General features: G+C 34.7%; 4 protein-coding genes across 6 annotated transcripts; 3 read left to right on the top strand and 1 right to left on the bottom strand.

The window, feature by feature from the left end:
* Positions 1 to 5,180: 5,180 nt before the first annotated feature.
* Positions 5,181 to 6,259, top strand: LOC120279026 (E3 ubiquitin-protein ligase RING1-like). Its single transcript, XM_039285860.1, has one exon. The coding sequence runs from the start codon at positions 5,237 to 5,239 to the stop codon at positions 5,924 to 5,926; it is 690 nt and encodes a 229-aa protein (XP_039141794.1). The 5' UTR covers positions 5,181 to 5,236; the 3' UTR covers positions 5,927 to 6,259.
* Positions 6,260 to 9,211: 2,952 nt separating this feature from the next.
* On the top strand, positions 9,212 to 12,303 carry LOC120279027 (transcription initiation factor IIA subunit 2). 2 transcript variants are annotated; one of them, XM_039285861.1, is made up of 4 exons: positions 9,212 to 9,346; positions 11,106 to 11,236; positions 11,337 to 11,387; positions 11,887 to 12,303. In XM_039285861.1, the coding sequence occupies exons 2-4, from the start codon at positions 11,108 to 11,110 to the stop codon at positions 12,025 to 12,027; spliced, it is 321 nt and encodes a 106-aa protein (XP_039141795.1). In that variant the 5' UTR covers positions 9,212 to 9,346; positions 11,106 to 11,107; the 3' UTR covers positions 12,028 to 12,303. The 2 variants fall into 2 exon arrangements, with proteins under 2 accessions (XP_039141795.1, XP_039141796.1); XM_039285862.1 differs by having other exon boundaries at positions 9,224 to 9,373.
* A 752-nt stretch (positions 12,304 to 13,055) lies between these two features.
* On the top strand, positions 13,056 to 16,135 carry LOC120279024 (putative pentatricopeptide repeat-containing protein At1g68930). Its single transcript, XM_039285857.1, has one exon. The coding sequence runs from the start codon at positions 13,201 to 13,203 to the stop codon at positions 15,430 to 15,432; it is 2,232 nt and encodes a 743-aa protein (XP_039141791.1). The 5' UTR covers positions 13,056 to 13,200; the 3' UTR covers positions 15,433 to 16,135.
* LOC120279025 lies at positions 16,129 to 18,112 on the bottom strand. Of its 2 annotated transcripts, XM_039285859.1 has the most exons (6): positions 17,854 to 18,112; positions 17,146 to 17,762; positions 16,964 to 17,072; positions 16,558 to 16,878; positions 16,402 to 16,484; positions 16,129 to 16,319 (listed from the first exon to the last, which is right to left on the bottom strand). In XM_039285859.1, the coding sequence occupies exons 1-5, from the start codon at positions 18,004 to 18,006 to the stop codon at positions 16,431 to 16,433; spliced, it is 1,254 nt and encodes a 417-aa protein (XP_039141793.1). In that variant the 5' UTR covers positions 18,007 to 18,112; the 3' UTR covers positions 16,129 to 16,319; positions 16,402 to 16,430. The 2 variants fall into 2 exon arrangements, with proteins under 2 accessions (XP_039141793.1, XP_039141792.1); XM_039285858.1 differs by having other exon boundaries at positions 16,129 to 16,484; positions 17,854 to 18,111.
* Between the last annotated feature and the right edge of the window lie 2,212 nt (positions 18,113 to 20,324).

Raw genomic sequence — 20,324 nt, 5'->3', positions numbered from 1 at the left:
CTCTTGGTCAGTCTTGGGCGCCCCATCATAAAGGATTTTGTTGAGGCAGCCTTGGGCTTCTTGAAGATACCACTCCTTTCTCCTTCGATCGTGATTGTGAATGAAGGTTCTTCTTAGATCCCTCTCCTCCCTTAATGCTCATGAACTTTCTTTGGGAAGGTGAGTCGGTCAAACAGATGCTTTAGCAGCAACGACATCCTCTTTGACCTCAGCAGGTGGTATAACATTCGGCCGTCGTCCCCTTGATGGCAAACGTGGGACATGAACTTCAGTTGGTGATGACGGTGGGCTTGGCATGAAGTTGACATATTCAAAGCAGATCCCAAATTTGATCTCGGCTCCAGCTGATGCCCGGTGTACTGCGAAGCATATGGAAGCTTCACTTGAGTGCCTTCACCAAGGAAAATGGTGCATGATGCAGCTGCATTGTTGGTGTTGTTTGTTGGTGCCATTGCAAAAACCTACAAAGGAAAACATTGCGTTAACAACAATGGTGATTTTTTTTTATCTACTTTTTTTTTACTTTCTCATTCACACTTTGTTTCAAAGATGGGAGGAGAAGTTCATGTCCCACCGGGCGTGCCAGAATTTGTGGGCTCCTTTCTTTCCACCCGGCCTTTAATTGGTATTGACCGGTTGAAAAGCATGGATCACAAATCAAAATTTAATTTTTTTTTTATATTTCAGATGATTGCGGGTTCATAACTCCTATTAGGGGGCAAGCCCCCAATATTAATTACCCCAAACAATGTCATGGGAACCTCCGATTAAGAAACAAGTGTGAATGAGAAGTAACTAAATAAACATGATAATTTTTTTATATTTAATTTCAAAGATGCATGCGAATACATGATCGTAGACAAGAATACAAAAGAAAAGAGCTATTCTCTAAAAGAGCTTAACAAGAGATTTTTTTAGAAAGAGCTATTTTTATCATGCTCTTCAAAAATTTATTTTTTAGCTGGCGCTCTTAGCTCCTATACTGAAAGTGTGTCAGAAGATCCTTTTAGCTTTGTGGATGTAGCTCTCCTCAATTTCTTTTTTTTTATGTGGGTTTGTGTCTTGAAACATAGCTTAGTCCAAGCTGCAGCCACTCTACATTTACGAGTTGCCTACTTGGCCACTTTTGCTTCTTTTATCGCTGAAGACCTTGGCTCTTTGCGCTTGTAAAATCTCCAGTTCCTTGACTTGTGAAACTCCTCAAGTCTTTGGCTTCTTAGTACTTTAAAACTTCAGAGTTGCATTTGTCGTTTACATGATGCATTTAGGTCTTAGCTCTTCAATGCTTTTGAGCCTTGACCATTTGATTTTTTTTTTTTTTAAAGTCGTGACCTTTAACATGGCTAGGTCATTAACTTGATAATTTTGACTTGATTTTAAAATGATCCTCAAACTCTGAAAGAGATCTTATAATGGGCTTAGAAAAAAATCTTTTGCCAACTCAACCTTTTCGATGAATGTTGACGAGAAACATTTTTTGGTGAAAATTTTTCATTCCTTTTTTTATTCATCATCATTTTTTTCTCTGTGAAATTTTTCATTTTTTTAACTCTTCCTTTCATTTCAAGAATTTTTACTTTTCATTGCACCTCTTTTTCACTCCAACGAGTGTCGAAAAGACCTCAAGTGAGTTTCAAGAAAATCTTTGTCAACTCTTCTCTTTTTTTATGAGTGTTGACGAGAGATATTTTTTTGTGAACTTTTCATTCATTTTTTTTTATCACTTCAAGGAATTTTTTTATTCTTCTTTTCATTTAACTTTTTTTACTCCAATGAGTGTCAAAAAACCTCAAAGTGAGCTTGAAGAAATGGTTTGATTTTTTTTATGAAAAATTTCTCTTTACCCCAAAAGTGTCAAAACTTGAGGTGGAATTAGAAAAAAATTATGAAAAAAATTTCTCGTTACCCCTAGAAAGTCGAGACTTGAGGTGGAATGAGAGAAATTTCATGAAAAAAATTTCTCGTTACCCCTAGGAAGTCAAGACTTGAGGTGGAATGAGAGAAATTTCATGGAGAATTTCTCGTTACACCAAGAAAGCCAAGGCTTCGAGGTGGAATGAGAGAAATCATAAAAAATTTCTCGTTACCCCTAGGAAGTCAAGACTTGAGGTGGAATGAGAGAAATTTCATGGAAAAATTTCTCGTTACCCCAGAAAGCCAAGGCTCGAGGTGGAATGAGAGAAATCATGAAAAAAATTTCTCGTTACCCCTAGGAAGTCGAGACTTGAGGTGGAATGAGAGAAATTTCATGAAAAAATTTCTCGTTACTCCAAGAAAGCCAAGGCTTCGAGGTGGAATGAGAGAAATCATGAAAAATTTCTCGTTACCCCAAGAAAAGCCAAGGCTTCAAGGTGGAATGAGAGAAATCATGAAGAATTTCTCGATTACCCCAGAAAAGCCCGAAGCTTCGAGGTGGAATGAGAGAAATTTCATAGAAATTCTCGTTACCCCAAGAAAAAGCCCGAGCTCGAGGTGGAATGAGAGAAATTTCATAGAAATTCTCGTTACCCCAAGAAAAAGCCAGGCTTCAGTGGTGGAATGAGAGAAATTTCATAAGATTTTTTTAGATAGGGAGGCCTTACAAGAATAAAATTACCAAAATACCCCCACTCAAATTCATCCTTTACTCTTTTTTTTTTCTCATTTTTTTACTCTCTGTTTTTTTTAACCCATCCTTTCATTTTCCCATATTTTCCTTCTTCTCTTATTTTTACTCACCCTTCTATTTTTTTCCATATTTTTTTCCTTCTCTTTTTTTCAAACTCACCCTTCCATTTTTCCATATTTTTTTGTCTTCTCTCTCTTTTTAACTCATCCTTCTTTCATTTTTCCATCTTTCTCTTTTTTTTTTACTCACCCTTCATATATTTGTTTTTATCATTTTTTTCTCTCGACCTCTTTTTTTACCAGAAATGCCCCCTCACCAATAAACTTCTCCTCCATATATCTTTTTTTAAAAGAAAATATCATCATTCTAAAAAAAAAATCAAATATGGGGACATAGCAAAATAAGACACGGGGGCCTAAACTAATTTTTGAAAGGAGCATGCTTGGAGTTTCTAACCATGATAATAATAATAATAAAAACTTTGCAAGGAGATAAGTAAAAAAAAAAACTAGGGAGAAGATAAAACTAGGGAGAACCACATGCAAGCTCATCGCCAACTAAGACTACGAGTTGCTCTCGGATCTAAATGTACTCTTTAAAAAAACAACAATGATCTGCGAGTTCTACATCCTCGATTACGGCATGCTAATCTTCAATCTTTTTAGACAAGGCTATCGACGCGGGACCGGGATCATGGCTTAACCGATGGTTCATTCTCTTTCATTCTCTTGTAGGGGCATAGAAAGCGAAACACCCGGTTCGCGCTAGGGAGGAGGAGTTCATCTTATTCCCGAGGCTTTCGAGAATTTGGATCACCGTGGGGGACAAAAGATTAGAGCTCGAGGCCGGGGTAGGAGATGACGGCCTTAACACAGAGTTTGTCGATCTCTGGATTCCACAAGGCCGTACAACCATCACCGATTGACGACGGCTTCAACCACAGGCTCAGCGAGAGAGGAAGAGAAAACACGGGAGAAAAAGAGAGAGAGAGAGAGAGAGAGAGAAGTTCATGCTCATTCATGTGCGAGGCATTTACTTATCTTTTAAAATGCATAGGGCATGAGCGTGCATTGTTTCTTTTTTATTATTCTTTTTTACGCTAAAAAAAACAGAATGCATGCAAGGATGAACATGCATGAGTTCCTTTTTTTTTTTAAATGCATGCATGAATCATATGTACGTGCACATAGTTTTTTTTTAATACAGGCAAGGATTTATGTACACATGCATATTTTTTTTTATTAATCCATGCAAAGGATTATATATAATAACGAGATTGAAAACATGGTACCTCTTCTTTCCCTGTCCACTTGTTAAATTCTCTTTGTTTTTTCTTCCTTCTCCTCCTCTTCTTCTTCCCTTCTTTGTCTCTCCTCTGTTCTGTCTCTCCTCTCTATTTTCTCCCCGCTTTCTTTTTTTTCCTTTTTTCTTCCGTCTTCTGTCTCTCTCTCTTTTTTTCGCCTCTCCCAAAAATCCTCAATACCCCGAAGAATCTCCAACTACCGGGAGAGATTTTCTTTTTTTATTATTATTATTTTTTTAAATTTTTGAATTCAAAAATTCGATCCCTATCCATAATCTCCTTTTTGTATTTATTATTATTTTATTTTTATTTATTTATTTATTTTTGAATTTCCCTCTCTTTTTTTATTATTATTCATATATATATATATATTAAATTTCAAACGAATATATATATATATATATTCTCTTTCCTCTTCTTTTTTCATTCCTTTTTTTCTTTTAAGCATCTGTTCCCCAAAAATCCTCAACACCCCGGAAAAATCCTCAATCACGTGAGAATTTTTTCAAAAATTTAATTTTTCAATTCTTATCACTTTTTTTGAATTTAAATTCTTTTTTTAAACTTCAAACTCCCTCTTTTTCCCTCTCTCTTTTATTCATTTTCATTTTTTTTAATATCTTATTATTATTTTTTATTTCAATTATAAATTCCTAATAGAATTAGGAATTAAAAGAAAACCATATAAACAAACATATTAGTATATATATATATATATTATATAAATATTTTAGTAATTTTAATTTTGGGTCGGGTACGGATTGGGGTACGGGTCGGGTATTAGAATTCCCATACCCGCACTCGCACCTGTTTCATACAAGTCGGGTTTTATTCAAACCTGACCCGAAATCCGGTCAAATCAGATTTTACCTATTAAACTCGGGTCGGATCAGGTTGGGTAGGGTCAGATTTGGGTATTATTGCCATCTCAACACCCAGCTTTAGATAAACTCATATTTTATCATTAATTAGTTCTGAACGAATGACGCATTTCTTTTTAGTCTGGAGGGTACCACTTAGTTTTTTTTTAAAAAAAATCTTTTTAGCTTTGTATATTTACTTTATTATTTTTTTTAGACTTCATTAGTGGGTAATGCAATTTTTTATTTTAATTTCTGTTATATTTTTCAGTGGAGGCTGGAGCTGTGATTTATTTATTTAATAATAATAATAATATAAAAAATAAAAATAAAAATAAATAATTAATATTTTCATATATATATATATAATATAAACTAATAAAAGCATCTCTTCTCTGACATCGGCCCGCCAGCCATCCATCTCTCTCTCTCTCTCTCTCTCTCTCTCTCTCTCTCGGTTCATCAATGGCGGAAGTCGTGGACCTCCTCCTCTTCTCCTCGCTTTCCGACGACGAATACTCCTACGATGCCCCCAATCCATCCACCGTCGACCCATTCCTTCCTTTCGACCACGATTTCTTCTCCCCCGTCGCTTTCCCCTCTTCGCCGGAGCCCCTGCAGCTCGGCCTTGCCTTCGGCTTCGATTCCGATGCGGAAGGGGATGAAGATGGTCCCCAAATCCCTAACTTTCTCGGGGACAGCGATAGCCGGGATGAGGAATTCGAGTGGGAGGAAGTCACCAGCCGGCTGGATGTCCTCTCGATGATGGTCGGCCATGATCGGGATTCCGATCGGGATCTTGTTGAGAACGTCGATTGGGAGGTCCTCTTGGCCGTGAACGACGAGCTTGTCTACGCGTCGGAGTACGAGGTTCTCTCCAGGCAGCACGATGGATTCTCGAGAACCGGCACGCCAACGGCGAGGTCGGTGATTGAGATGCTTCCTTCGGTCGTGCCCTCGGAGGGCACGTCCTGCGCCGTTTGCAAAGAAGAGTTCTTGTTGGGCGGGGAGGAGGAGGCGAAGATGTTGCCGTGCTCACATTGCTATCACAGTGAATGCATTCTCCCATGGCTGAAGGAGAGGAATACTTGCCCTGTTTGTAGACGGGAGCTGCCGACCGACGCCGAGGAGTGCGAGGGTTTGAGCAGTGAGTGATAGGTATGATTTCCAGATGCTCCCCTTATGCTTAGCAAGATGTTTTCTTTGAGAAAGATGATGGTTTGTTTGGAGTTTGTGATAATTGGGATTTTCCTCTTGCTCTTCTTCAATTAGGTAATTGGTAGTGATATCAATGTTTGCTGAGAAATGTTATCCATTTGAGGTCATTTGGGATTGTTAACTGATCTTCATACCCATACATACACCAATGAACAAATGTAAATTTATCTCCTTTCCTTTTTTTTCATCCTTTTGTTGTTTGGTTTAAGCTGATGAAGGGGATTCCTTGAATGGAATTCATGCGGTTCTTGATGGTTAATCCATTTTCTATATGCTTGTTATCTTTACCTTCCATCTTATGTTGCTTTGAGATGGTGAGCGGATTCTAGAGCATGTGTAGATTCTTTCTTTCTCCATATATCTGCTGTTTTTTTTAGCTATTGCTGGGAGTTTTTCAGATGAAATTTAAGTGGTTCTTGAATGTTGATACCATTTTTTATGCATTTTGCGTGTGTCCTTAAAACAAATTTGTTGTTCTAATAATTTGATTGATTTGTTGCGTGTGTTGCTTGTAGTGTTTTTGATGCTTGAAACTCACTGTATTCAATATTTATGGTTTTCCTTTTGGGGAGTTTTTGCAACTTTAATAGGAATTAGTGGAATCAAAGTGTTCTGGCATTAAGAAATTAATACTTATTGCAAGAGATCACCATGTGCATATGGAATAGAATTGGTGCTTGTGTTGTTCTAAAGTCCCAGAAGTGTTGTCATCAGATACTGTCGAATGCATATCTTTATTCTTTGAAAGAGTGTTAGCTTTTTTCAACACCTTCATTCCATGCGCTTATTTTACATGCCTTGTAATCTCACAATTTTTAGCACATCTAAAAATTACTTTAAAATATGTTCATCGGTTGTCTCCATCCTTTGGATGAGAACAACTGAAAACACACGTCTAAACTGAGGCATAGCCAAATCTTGGATGCTCCATTAGTGTATGAAGTTAGTTCTTGGATTCCTTTGGATTTTTGTCATCATGAAATTAATGTATTTTAATCTAATACTAGTTGCTCATTTAGTAATCCATTCCACCACATCGCTTTCCAAAAGGACATGCTGCTACTTGCCAAGTCAAATACCGTGTTATAGTGTAGGATATAGTTTTCAATACAGGAAACTGTGGGCGGTATAAGGCTGTGTGGAGATAAAGATTTTAGTGGTGACTAGGCTTAATGGTTATTCTGTTTTCTGGCGTATTTCTACTGATAATCAATAGTTACCAATTTACTCTTGATAGTATCACATCGTTAGGAGACAAGGATTATCATGCAAATGCTGTGGTGTACTTTGTTTCTTAGGCATACTTCTTTGATCTTTTTTTATGCTGCAATGAAGGTTCTCCATGGCCTTTATGTGACTTAATGGTCATGTTATTGTATAAATCATGCCTTAGTATAAATAACATTACATGTTCTTACCTATTTAAACTTTCATTGGTTTACAGGACATACATGTATCAGATATGTCAATGTTTTTTGCAGCATGAGAAACCCATAATTCACCCTTCGGAAATATAAGCTGTTACTTAGACACCTTCCATTAATTGTGAACATTTTGCTAGGCGATCTAACTTTTTGTGCATGTTCGACCATCACAATGGAACTAAAAGGGTTTAGAACTTCCAATCTCTGTCCACTATCTATGCTTTAATATATTAATCAATAAATTCTCTATAACATGATTTGCGTTAAGGCATGCTTACTTGCATTAGAAAGTGGTAATTCATTCTGATTTTAATTTAGAGTACCGAAATGGAGTTACTAGTTGGAGCAGGAAGGGACAGTAAGGAAATTCCTTGAAAGATGATCATTTTCCAAGTCCTGTTCAAGCAGGGCATTCGTGTATATGTACCGATTCTGATCAGTGTTTCCAGGAAGATGCATTCTCATGCCATTGAAATGCCGAAAACATGATATAACAGAACATCTGGAATGCATGTACAGTTTTTTATGTAAAAATTCTCAGGTGATTGCTGTATGCTTTGGAAATGCATGTTTAGGTAATTCAGTAATTGTTAATCTATGTCAATTGCTTTGAATCATGCAATGTTTTTGTTCTCCAAACAAAGATATGTTCATGTTGCTTTATTTCAAAGCTGACTTAAAAGAGAGGTTCCTTATCTGCTGTAAAGGAAAACTTTGCTTAAACTTTTATCAAGCACACTTCATGTTATCAGAGTTGTTCTTTTGAGTCTTTTCTTTTTCATGAGCAGTGATGCTTTAAAGTAAATAAAATTTCAGGTATCTTTCCTCATTACTTTATTCTTCCATTTTCTTATCATTTATTTATTGGAAGGTTTGAGAATTCAATGGATTGATGACTTGAAAGTTCATTGCTTTTATTACACTCATTTTGAGCTTTGTTTATATATATATATATATATATATATGTTAAAAAATGTTTGGTTTTTGTGTGATTTGAAATATATAGAAATTTCAAATCATTGGAATGGATTGTAATTCCATGTCTTTTTCTATATGATTTGAAACATTGTTGTATGGTTGACATCAAAGTCTCTGTTTATAATTTTCATATTTTTATGCTATTCTTGTCATTGAATTTTTATATATATATATATATATATATTTTAAACTTTGTTTTTCATAACTTAAGTTTTCTTTTAATTGTAATCTTTGCTTGTATAGCTCCAATTAAATCCTCAATTTTATTATTTTGTATTTTCAGTATTTTTATTTTTCACAACAATCTTAAAAATAAAATAATTTATTATTCTTTTTAGATTTTTCACTCTAATTCAAGCTAATCATTTTTAATTATAAAGTTGGGAAAAAAATTTTAATTTCTTCAAGGAATAATTCACTAAATAATATTATAGTAATATTTGAAGGAAAATACTCTCAATTCTAATGTGTTTGTTTTTTAATTATTGATCACATTGACCTCAAATGTTAATGTGAATGAAAAAAATTTGGTCATTATATAAAATTATATAAATAACTATTTTGTCCTTTATCTCATAGATATTTATATTATGTAAAATAAAAAAATTTAAAAAAATAAAAAAATAACTGCAACAAAAAAAAAGAAAATAAATATTTTTATTCTTTAATTTTAAACATTAATTCAATTAATTATTAAAAATAAAACAAAATTGACAAAAATGCCCACAGATCAACAACTAAAACAAAATCCAAGCAGTTAAAAAGAAGAAGGGTATTATGGTCATTTACTGGGATGAATATCTATGTCGGCGTATAAAGAGCCCCTTTGTAAATGCGAGGGATCTCCATTAGAACCCCCAAATCCTATATAAGCGAATCCCTCTTCCTTCGCGCTCTCAGCGGAGCTCGCTTTGCTCTTGCTCCTCGGCCTCCTCCGATTGCCAATCGCTCGCAGGTCATCCTCTCTCTGCGTTTCTTTGATGTATGGAATCGTTGGAACCCTAATTTTTCCTTTTTGCCATGATTTATTTAGTGGTTGATTCGTTTTTTGATTCCGGAGCTAATTGATGTTTAATTGAGGTGTTTTACCGTTGGAATTCAAGGTTTATGTGAAAAAATTTCGAATTTTTTGGTTTCTTTGTTAGAGATTTTTGTTTATGATGAAGAAAGCTCGTTCCTTTGTTTCTTTTACGAATCAGTGCAGTGAAATGTGAGGAAATTAAATTAGTGTCCTTATATGTGTCCTAGGAAATGCAATTTGGATTGTTATTTGGATGAAACTTGGAAGAGGAGCTTCTCTTATGACCATCTTTTTGAGATTAGTGAAAAACAGGATATGTGTGGAATAAGAAAGTTTCCTTCTATTTAACCAGGAGATGCAATTTGGATTGTTATCCTGAACAAAATATGAAAGGGTGCTACTTTTTCATTCCATTCACTGGTTGCTATGAGATTAGTGAATAATGTGATACTCATGACCAAAGCACATAATTTAAGTTGAAGTTTTCATGTCCTATAATTCTGAATCTCAGAGTAATTCATGTATGGTATGATGGCCATCCACTACCCTCCAATAAGTATTTTTTTTTTTTTTAGATGAGCTTGTTGTACAATTTTTTCTCCTTATTATCCAAGAAATTTATTGTCATCTTGAGTAATTAAATTTATAGCTCCTCTATTTTGCCTAATTTGTTATTATTTTTAATTCTTCGATCCTCTGTTCTGTTAGTCCTCCCCTTATATCTGTTTTCATATTACTCTAGGTGACTGACTTTTGATCTAATCCAGGATTTGTTTACCTTCAATTCATTGACCTTTGTGTAGGTCTGGCAGTTCAAAATTTGTTTACTCAAGTTCATTTTATTTAGATCCAATGTGTCATTCAAAGTTAAATTCTTTGGATTATCCTTTATTATTGACAAATAGTAAAGATGAATCAACTCTGGAGCACAACCCTAATATATAAATATTTCTAATATATGTAGATGTGTTCCTTGCTTCAGCAATTGTTGCTAGATCTCTAACAAGATCATATTCTTATGCAGGAGATGAGCTTTCCTGCAAAATCTAAGTGATCATTCTTAAGATAGAAGAAAATATATATTATTTAATGTGTAATTGCTGGCGTCTAAATTTGTAGAAAAACTTCAGTTAAATATATTTTTTTGGATTCTTTTATAAGAAGCAAGTGGGTCTTCTAATTGTGGCCTAACTTTTTTTTGTTTTGTAACAGGAGCACCTAAATTATATCCATGCACATAGTTTCTGCAAAAACTATTCCCATATGGTTTTTCCCTGAAATGTGTTAGAATTTGTGTACATATCAATTCTGTAGAACATATAATTTTACTGGAATACAAATATAATGTGCTTTTACTGGCTTATTAGATCATGGTGCACTTGTGTAGGACAAAATGTGAATGTGAGACAAATACTAACGGTAAAGGCTGGCCCCGGCTGTTTACTTAGTATTTTGTTATTATTCATATTGGTGTCACTCATGCAATGTATTTGTTTTGATTATTTCCCAATTTTTTTCTTCTGATATTTTATGACATCCTGTTACCCTATGCAATCCCTAAAAATTGAAAATCCAGTAATTCTATAGCAGGAGATTTTTCAGTTTTTGTTTCTTTTCAATAATTTTTTTCTTTCATTTTTTCTAAGTTGCAATTTTTGATATTTGATGAACTTTGATCAATCCATGAATGTAGTGATGGCGACATTTGAACTGTACCGAAGGTCCACGATTGGCATGTGCTTGACAGAAACCTTGGATGAGATGGTCTCAAATGGAACTCTTAGTCCAGAGCTTGCTATCCAAGTCCTTGTGCAATTTGACAAGGTTAGAGAATATTCAAACTTTAAAAATGATGTTTCACAATCATGAGCCAAGTTTCATACTCTCAATTAATCACTGACATATCTTGAAATTTATCGTCTAGTCTATGACAGAAGCTTTGGAGACACAAGTGAAGAGCAAGGTTGCTATCAAGGTTAGCATTTGCATTTATCACATTTCTTGCTGAAAAACGTATTTATCTTGTCCTAATTCTTAGCATGTGTGAATGGTTTTTTAGTTGGCAAAATAAATTTTTCCGTCTACTTTTTTCCTATTTAACATTTTACAATGACAAACTTCAATAAGAACTTCTGTAGCCTGCTTTGATGCTAATCAGATTGTCGAATTCATGTTTCATCTTGAACTATGTATAGAGTTGAAAATTCTGAACTTCATTTAGTTGAATATTTTTTCTTCTGTGACAACTATAAAAGCTTTACTTATTTGGCAGCCATTTGAATTTGCTTGGCTAATTTTACTTGTCTTGTTTTCGCATTGATAAGAAGTCAGTTTATGGTTCTTGATCTAAATAAAGAGTAATTAAAGTATTTTATGCATGTATACCTTGTAACAGTATTCCTCTTCTTGTTCATAGTTCCTCACTGATGACCGTAAATATTACGGCCTTGATTTCATTTTATCTTTTTCTTCAGGGGCACCTGCACACCTACAGGTTCTGCGACAACGTGTGGACCTTCATATTGCAGGATGCAACTTTTAAGAGCGATGAATGCCAAGAAACCGTCGGGAGGGTGAAGATTGTTGCTTGCGATTCGAAGTTGCTTGGTCAATGAGTATCGATCTTACATTCTGTCATCGTTTCGCTCTCCACAAACCTTTAATCCTAAGATGAAATCTCCCTCGAATAATATTCTTACCGATCCTCTCTGTTAAAATACTATTATGTGAATTATATCTTGATGAAGTACAACTGATGGATTATGAATTTGGGAGATCAAAATTTGCAGACTTTATTGCAGCTAATGTTATTTTTGTTGTGTTGATTTTACTGGATAGACAATTCCTGCTTTTGGTTATCAATATATATTGTCAGAACTCAAGTTGTATCATTTTGGTTCTTCATTTAATTCTGCAGGCTTTCTTTCTGTGAATTTAAATGATCATATTTGGTTTCAAATTTCTAAAATTTTTTTACTGTTGCTTGCATCATCAAATAAATGTCCAATTTAATGGGTTGAAACTGAAGAAAGTTTGTTTCTATGTCAAGTTCATTGAATTTGTAACTCTTTAAAAAATAACAAAATTGTTATATTGTTTTCTTCTCTTGTATACTCTTAAAAATTCAACTAATTGTTTCAACCAATTATTTTTATTACTCTCAATAAAATTAAATATGGCATATTTTCCTAAAATTCAATTTATTTTCATATGTGCGTTTCTATTCTATATATACTATTAAAATATATTATTTAATATTAAATATTAAAAAAAACCTCTTTATATATATTGAAAAAAAAATTAATCTTGTTTAATTTATTATAATAAAATAAAAATTAACACAAGTGGTGAGTATTTAATTTGTGGATGCAGATATATAAGCGCAAGTCCTGGCCTCACTTACTATGTCGAGGATTGTGTATGACCCTGCTATCTTAACAGCTGAACAAAAATAAAAATAAATATTAATTAGAAAAATTTTTCAAAGGGTGTTTTCACTCCAAACAAAAACTTGTATCTAATTTTGGATAACTTAAGGGGTTAAAAGCTAATTCCACTTCAAACCAAGTATTCCTAATCCCTACTCACAAATAAAATTACGGAAAAGCCCATCAAGTATGAAATGACCTTCATACCCTCCACTTTCTCACTTATTACAAAGAGTCATTTCACTGCAAATGTAAAACCTCTTTTCTAAAATTCAGGGGGACCAAATCTTAATTTCACTCTAAAAAGAGCCCAAACTAAAAAAACTAACTTTTGCTTGCTTTTTTCTTCTTCTTCCCGCCATGGCCTCTCTCTCAAACCACTATTCCAAGCTCCTCAAGCTCTGCTCTGAATCCAAGAACCAAAACCATCTCAAGAAACTCCATTGCCTTATCATCAAAGCCTTCCAATTCAAGGACACCTTCCTCTCCAACAACCTCATCACCTCCTATTGCAAAGCCGGTCACTTTCTCTATGCCCGCAAAGTGTTCGACCGAATTCCCCAACCAAACCTTTTCTCTTTTAATGCCATTCTCTCGGTTTACTCTAAGTCCGGTCGACTTTCCGATATGGTTGAGATATTTAAATGTATGCCTTTAAAGGACGGTGTTTCGTGGAATTTGCTTATCTCAGGTTATGCGTGCCGTGGATCTTTAGGTGATGCCGTTGGGGCTTACCGTCTTATGTTGAGAGAAGCCCGAGTGGCTCCTAACCGGATCACGTTCTCGACTCTGCTTATATTGGCTTCTTCGTCATCTTTGATATGCTTGGGAAGGCAATTTCATTGCCAAATTGTAAAGTATGGGTTTGGTTCTTATGTATTTGTAGGTAGTCCTTTGGTGGATATGTACTCAAAGGCGGGATTTGTGCGTGAAGCTAAACAGGTTTTCGATGAATTGGAGGAGAAGAATGTTGTCGTGTATAATACTATGATTACAGGTTTCCTTAGGTGTGGTTTGGTTGAGGATTCAAAACGGTTGTTTAGAGGAATGGTTGAGAGGGATTCAATTTCGTGGACGACGATGGTGACCGGTCTTGCTCAAAATGGGTTGGAAGAGGAAGCGATTGGTGTGTTTAGAGAGATGAGACTCGAAGGTGTCGGCATTGATCAGTATACGTTTGGAAGTGTGTTGACTGCTTGTGGTGGTCTGTTGGCACTGGAACAAGGCAAACAGATTCATGCTTTTATAATCAGGACTTGCTACGATGACAATATCTTTGTCGGCAGTGCTCTAGTTGATATGTATTCAAAGTGCAGGTTCTTAAGGTCCGCAGAAATAGTTTTCAGTCAAATGCCACATAAAAACATTGTTTCTTGGACAGCGATGATAGTGGGTTATGGTCAGAATGGTTATAGTGAGGAAGCCGTGAGAATTTTCTGCGAAATGCAGAGGAATGGCGTTGATCCAGATGATTTTACACTTGGAAGTGTGATCAGTTCTTGTGCGAATCTCGCAAGCTTGGAAGAAGGTGCACAATTTCACTGTCAAGCTATAGTTTCAGGACTTATTTCATTCATTACTGTATCGAATGCCATTGTTACTCTGTATGGTAAATGTGGAAGCATCGAAGAGTCACACCAGTTATTCAATGAAATGCTCATAAGGGATCAGGTTTCATGGACAGCGCTAGTGTCAGGCTATGCACAGTTTGGGAAAGCAAAAGAAACAATTGAATTGTTTGAGAGGATGTTAGATCATGGAGTGAAGCCGGATGGAGTCACATTCATCGGTGTTCTTTCTGCTTGTAGTAGAGCAGGGCTACTGGAGAAAGGACGTAGCTACTTCAAGTCCATGGTTGATGATCATGGTATTGTCCCGATGGCCGATCATTATACATGTATGATTGATCTATTTAGCAGATCAGGAAAGTTAAAGGATGCCGAAAATTTTATAAAGGAGATGCCATGTCGCCCTGATGCGATAGGATGGGCGACACTGTTAAGTTCATGCAGAGTTCACAAGAACATGGAAATTGGAAAATGGGCGGCCGAATCTTTACTCCAATTGGACCCACAAAACCCTGCTAGCTATGTGTTACTTTCAAGTATGCATGCTTTGCGAGGAGAATGGAATGAGGTAGCAAAGTTGCGGCGAGGGATGAGAGATAAGAGGGTGAAGAAGGAACCCGGTTGCAGTTGGATCAAGTACAATAATAAGGTTCATATTTTCTCAGCTGATGATCAATCTCACCCGGATTCAGATAAGATATATGCTGAACTAGAGAAACTCAATTCTAAGATGATCGAAGAAGGATACAAACCAGACATGGCTTCGGTTCTGCATGATGTAACTGAGGCTGATAAGCTAGACATGCTTAGCCACCACAGTGAGAAGCTTGCTATCACGTTTGGATTACTTGTTATACCTCAAGGTTTGCCAATAAGAGTGGTTAAGAACCTACGGGTTTGCAGTGATTGTCATAATGCAACCAAGTTTATATCGAAGATAGCCGGAAGGGAGATTCTTGTTAGAGATGCTGTTCGGTTCCATAAATTCAGCAATGGCATTTGTTCCTGTGGAGATTTTTGGTGATGCTTTTTTTTTCCTGAGATCTGTTCAGACACTAATTGGGATTTCATCGATGCAATTGTTGGTTTCTGCCGACAATAATATTTCTGAAAGAAAGTAACCAATGAGTACAAGTTTGAAAGGAAGATTCTTGAGACTTTGTTCTTGTTGATGTGTCCAAACACTGATCGGGATTTCGGCGATGAAAATTGTTGGTTTCTGCTGATTATACCATTCCTGAGAAGCAAGTGATCAATCAGCAGAAGCTACTTTTTTTTTTTAAAGATTGGGTCTATGCTGAGATCATCAAATGTTTCTCTATGGATTTTTCTTTCGAAAGCCGGCATTTAGCATCAATCGCTTTCCAGGAAATTACAGAAAGGGATTGGCTGGTTTATGTAGTCCAAAAAAATATTACTATCAGAAACACACAGAGAAAGGACAAATGTAGCATCAAACATATCTGCAGTTTTCTAACGAAACGAGAAATTCAATCCATGAAAATTTTGTCGACATAGTTGTATAAGGTCAGGGCAAGAAATTTTTCAGAGTTGTTGATGAGTCAATACGATGAAGAATGTTTTCTATTGTATGTTTGTGCATGTAGTGCCTGGTTTTTTTCGAACCGGGCTGGCATCTTTTGGCATTGCATCTCTGTCTATGGATTGACTATGTAACATCTAACTGATGTTTTCCCCCAATGAATGGAAGAATTCGGTTTGTAACTTCTTCGTGCATTGGATCCAAAACACGTTTAATATCACAAATTTACAAATCATTGACCGTAATTTGAACAATTCTTTCTCAGAATAAGTAAAGTCTATGGAAAAAGCCATAATACAACATCGATTTTGTACCTTGATTGATCACGAAACCAACAATCAGCTTCTCTTGGCAATGAAAGTATCATACTGTCGAAGTTGATATCCTTGCACAATTAGATTCTTTTACTTCAATTTTCACGAAGAAAAATAAAAGACGTTCAAAGCATACATTAACGTATTTAAGAACTTTAATCTTAATCACGCCAAGCTGAAGCTTGCAGTGTTCGATTCCTCTTGATTCGGGAACAGATTCTGCAGATAAAAGAAAATGCTAAAAGTCGATTTATGTATGTATGAATTAGCCGTGTTAACAAGAAATAAATACCTGTATCCTACTGCAAATTTCGATGACTTCAGAAACAGGTGCCCAATCACCGAAATTCCTTTCGATGAACTGATACGCAATACCTCTTCTTCCACTTGCAACTACAAAAAGCCCACCCTTGATTTCACCTTCCCCTGTGTAATTATACTCTAATCCAGTGGCTCTTGCACGTCGATAATTTCCAATAGCACGGCGATTAAGTAGAAAGCCGGAGACAAACTTGTCTTTAAGCAATTCTCCACCTCCCAGAGCTCTGTAGAAATCCAAATTTCGGTCAAGAATAACAGTCCCGCCCCAGTACCGTGGCCAGAAATCTTTAACCTATAAGAACAGAAACACACATCTTTATTCCATCGATCAACAGAAAAAGGCGGCAATGATACGGTAGAAAGGCAGAAAACATCACCTCAGACTCTATTTGTTCATGCAGAACAGCAATAAGTTGAACGCCGAGAACATCAAATATCGGCTTCCTCGCATACAATTGATGAGCCTCTGCTCTACACATTATACACCTGAATTCACAGCCATCAGAGAATGCAAGAAAACATCGATAACAAACGCTAACAAACACAGATAAATTAGTACCCGGGCCGTCTAATACACAGTAGAATAGTGGGTTTATTGCGCCATAAATCTGAGGCTTTCATTGGTGGTGCCTTCGCGATCACTAACCTTTCCATTCCGACTTTATATTCAGGTGCAAGCTTCTGCACAGAAATATTCTCTATCGATCCATATGGTGCAACATCATCAGCAATTGGAGGAGGCTGAATGCAGCCACAAAGCCAAGGCTCAGCTGGCTCTGCGGCGACAACTCCTTTGAAAACATACCCTTCTTTAATCTTATAATCCAACTCAGATTGCTCGATCGACATTTCATACTTTGAGCTCCCTCTTAATGGTGATCGAGCCATTTGCATCCTTCGTGGAGTTATAGATCTGTCAAAGACTTCATTTTTACTGACAACAGGAATGCTCTTTTGTCGAGCAGGAAGAGTAGAATTAGGAGGCATTGAAATCCTACAAGCACTGGCTCGATCGACAAAACGTACAACATGGCCTCTTTTCATACCAAATTGCGAAGAAAGAACTACCGTGTTTGTGCTTAAAAGCTCAACCAGAGATTTGCCTGATGCTTCAAGCCTATCAGCATATTCCATTAAAGCTCGATCATGCAGGTATGATCTTAGCTCCAATGCATCCTAGATAAAAGAATTATTGAATCTTAATCATCATGATAAACAATATCAAAACATTCATGAAACATAGAATTGGAGAAACGAAACTCCGAACCTTTTGTTGCTGTGTTAGGTGCAAATGATCCATGTCTTCGGAATTCATCATTTTGATCGTCGGAACATCATCCCATCCACATGAAAGAAGCTTTGGGATCAATCCTTTTAGTTCTCCATCTCCCAAAAACTCATCCATTGCAAAAGAAGCCATTTCTCAAACACCTCAAAGGCACAAACTTGCAAGCCTTTATAATGTATATATATATATATATATAAATGAAAACAAACTGATTCATAGGATGAAATTTTCAAATTCGGCAGCATAAACAAATAAAATTCAAACTATGAAACAGTCAAGAACACATGAATTGCTTTATATACAAATGTGGAAACAAAACAACAAAACTTTGATGATAATAATCTGAGAGATGTGTTGTTTTTCAAGCTGATTTTTTTTTTCACTGAAACAAACACAAGAAAACAAATCTTGCACTCATTATGTTTTTTTGGTTTTTCGTTTCAATTATTTTCTACAATCAAACAAACATTTGGTAAATTCATTGCTAAAAAAACGCGGGAAGACTTTCAATGGAGAGACCGTTGGAGGTTTCCGTTACTTTAAATTATGAATTTTAGCCCCTTATTATTTTGGAAATTTTTATTCTTTCATTTTATTAATTTTTATTTTTACTTAAGTTTCTGACAAATATACATATTTTAAATAATAAAATTTATGCCAATGATCTCATCTATTACCACCTGATTTTTTATGTAAGATGTTTTTGTTTAGCTGAGAAAATCAGTTCAAATTTTAATTCATATAAAATGAGAGTATAAATATTTTTAAAATAGTAATTTAATATTTGTGTGTATTTTTGACATGTGATATATCTGTATTTTGATAAATAATAATAATGATGATGATGCATTTTCTGTTTTTATAATTAAAAAAATCAAAATTTGTGGGAGCATTGTTTCGCTAAGTTCCAATTGTTAATCATGGCACTATAAAAAGAAGTGAAAGTGATATTATAATAAAAATAATGCAATTTCATAAGACATTATGATATTAAATTACATATGATTTTTAATGATTTTAAAATTAATTTGATAATGGTGGTGCTAATCGACAAATAATACTTCGTCACTTTGTTTAGCTTTCTTAAATACAAATCATTCTTTGCCACGTGGCCTTATTATGGCCTCAAATTTAATAAAAAAATATATACCAAAAAGTAATGGGAACTTTTTTTTTATTATTATATCAAATCAGTCAATTTTTTAAAGTTGTTGGACCATAAGATTGTAACTCCAAACATAAATTTATGTAAATAATTAATTACTGAAATTAAATATCAAGTCTCTCAAATTACAATTCACTTTCGGAGTCTCCTGTGAAAGTTCTATATTAAAAATATCTTTCGTTCTCCCCTCTAGAGCTGCATGGCAGGAGTTTATCCCTATGACATTAGTCAAACCATCATAATTGATGTACCTTCATACCTGATTTATCTTTTGTTTTGTTGTTTGCTTGTCAATTTTGTTAAATTTTTTTTGAAAAACTACTGTTTGTCCAAAAAAAATTTGAAAAACCACAAAGAGCTAAGGATGGATTTCTATGGTATTGTTTATTAATATTATTTGTTGATCATAATAGGGATCCAGTGTGAGAAAAACAGTGTTTTCCCTTTCTAAAATTGTATGGCATAAAAGAATTATCCGTAAGAGATTATTAAACTAGAGTTAGTAATGATGCGGGTCCTTGTGAGAAAAACAGTGTTTCTTTTTTTCTTCAAAATTGTATGATATAGAGGGTTTCTCTGTAAGAATTATTAACTCATCGCAATTAATACGCTTTCATGTTTTTTGACTGCGCTTGTGTCATTAGTAAAAAAAATATAGAAAAAGCACGCATCATTTACGAATGGTATATCAACGGTTGGATTTTAATCTAATAGTTGTACACTATTTAGGCAACAGTATTAGGGGGTGTTTGGATGCCAAGAGTGGATTGGGGGAGGAGTGGATTGGGAGTGACATGAGGGGTAATGGAGGAGGAGTGAGAATGAAGAATGTGTTTGGTTGGTAAGGTTTGGAGAGTGTAATTTATTGGGAATGGGAAAAGTAAAAAAAATGAATATGATAAAATGACAATTATGACCGTCATCCATATAAATGATATTGTATACATAATAATGACTTATTTTTAATTATATATATTTTTAAATTATGAAAAAAATAAATATTTAATTTTTGGTATACTATAATTTCAATCTAATTTTTTTGGGATGAGATGTTAATATCATTAATTAGATATTAATTAACAGATGTTAAATATACTTGAATTATTTTTTTAATTATAATTTTTTTAAAAACATTGAAAAAAATCTAACTAATTAATTATAAAAAAATAACTATTTACATTGATAATACTATAATTTTTGTTATAAATATTATATTTAAATATTAATATTATTAATTAGCTAGTTATTAATGGTATTAACTATAATGAGATATTTTTTTAATTAT

The sequence above is a fragment of the Dioscorea cayenensis genome, chromosome 16 (assembly GCF_009730915.1).
Source record: "Dioscorea cayenensis subsp. rotundata cultivar TDr96_F1 chromosome 16, TDr96_F1_v2_PseudoChromosome.rev07_lg8_w22 25.fasta, whole genome shotgun sequence".
Classification (NCBI taxonomy): domain Eukaryota; kingdom Viridiplantae; phylum Streptophyta; class Magnoliopsida; order Dioscoreales; family Dioscoreaceae; genus Dioscorea; species Dioscorea cayenensis.
The sequence above is the reverse complement of the archived record's forward strand: the minus strand, read 5'-3'. Positions and strand labels throughout refer to the sequence as shown.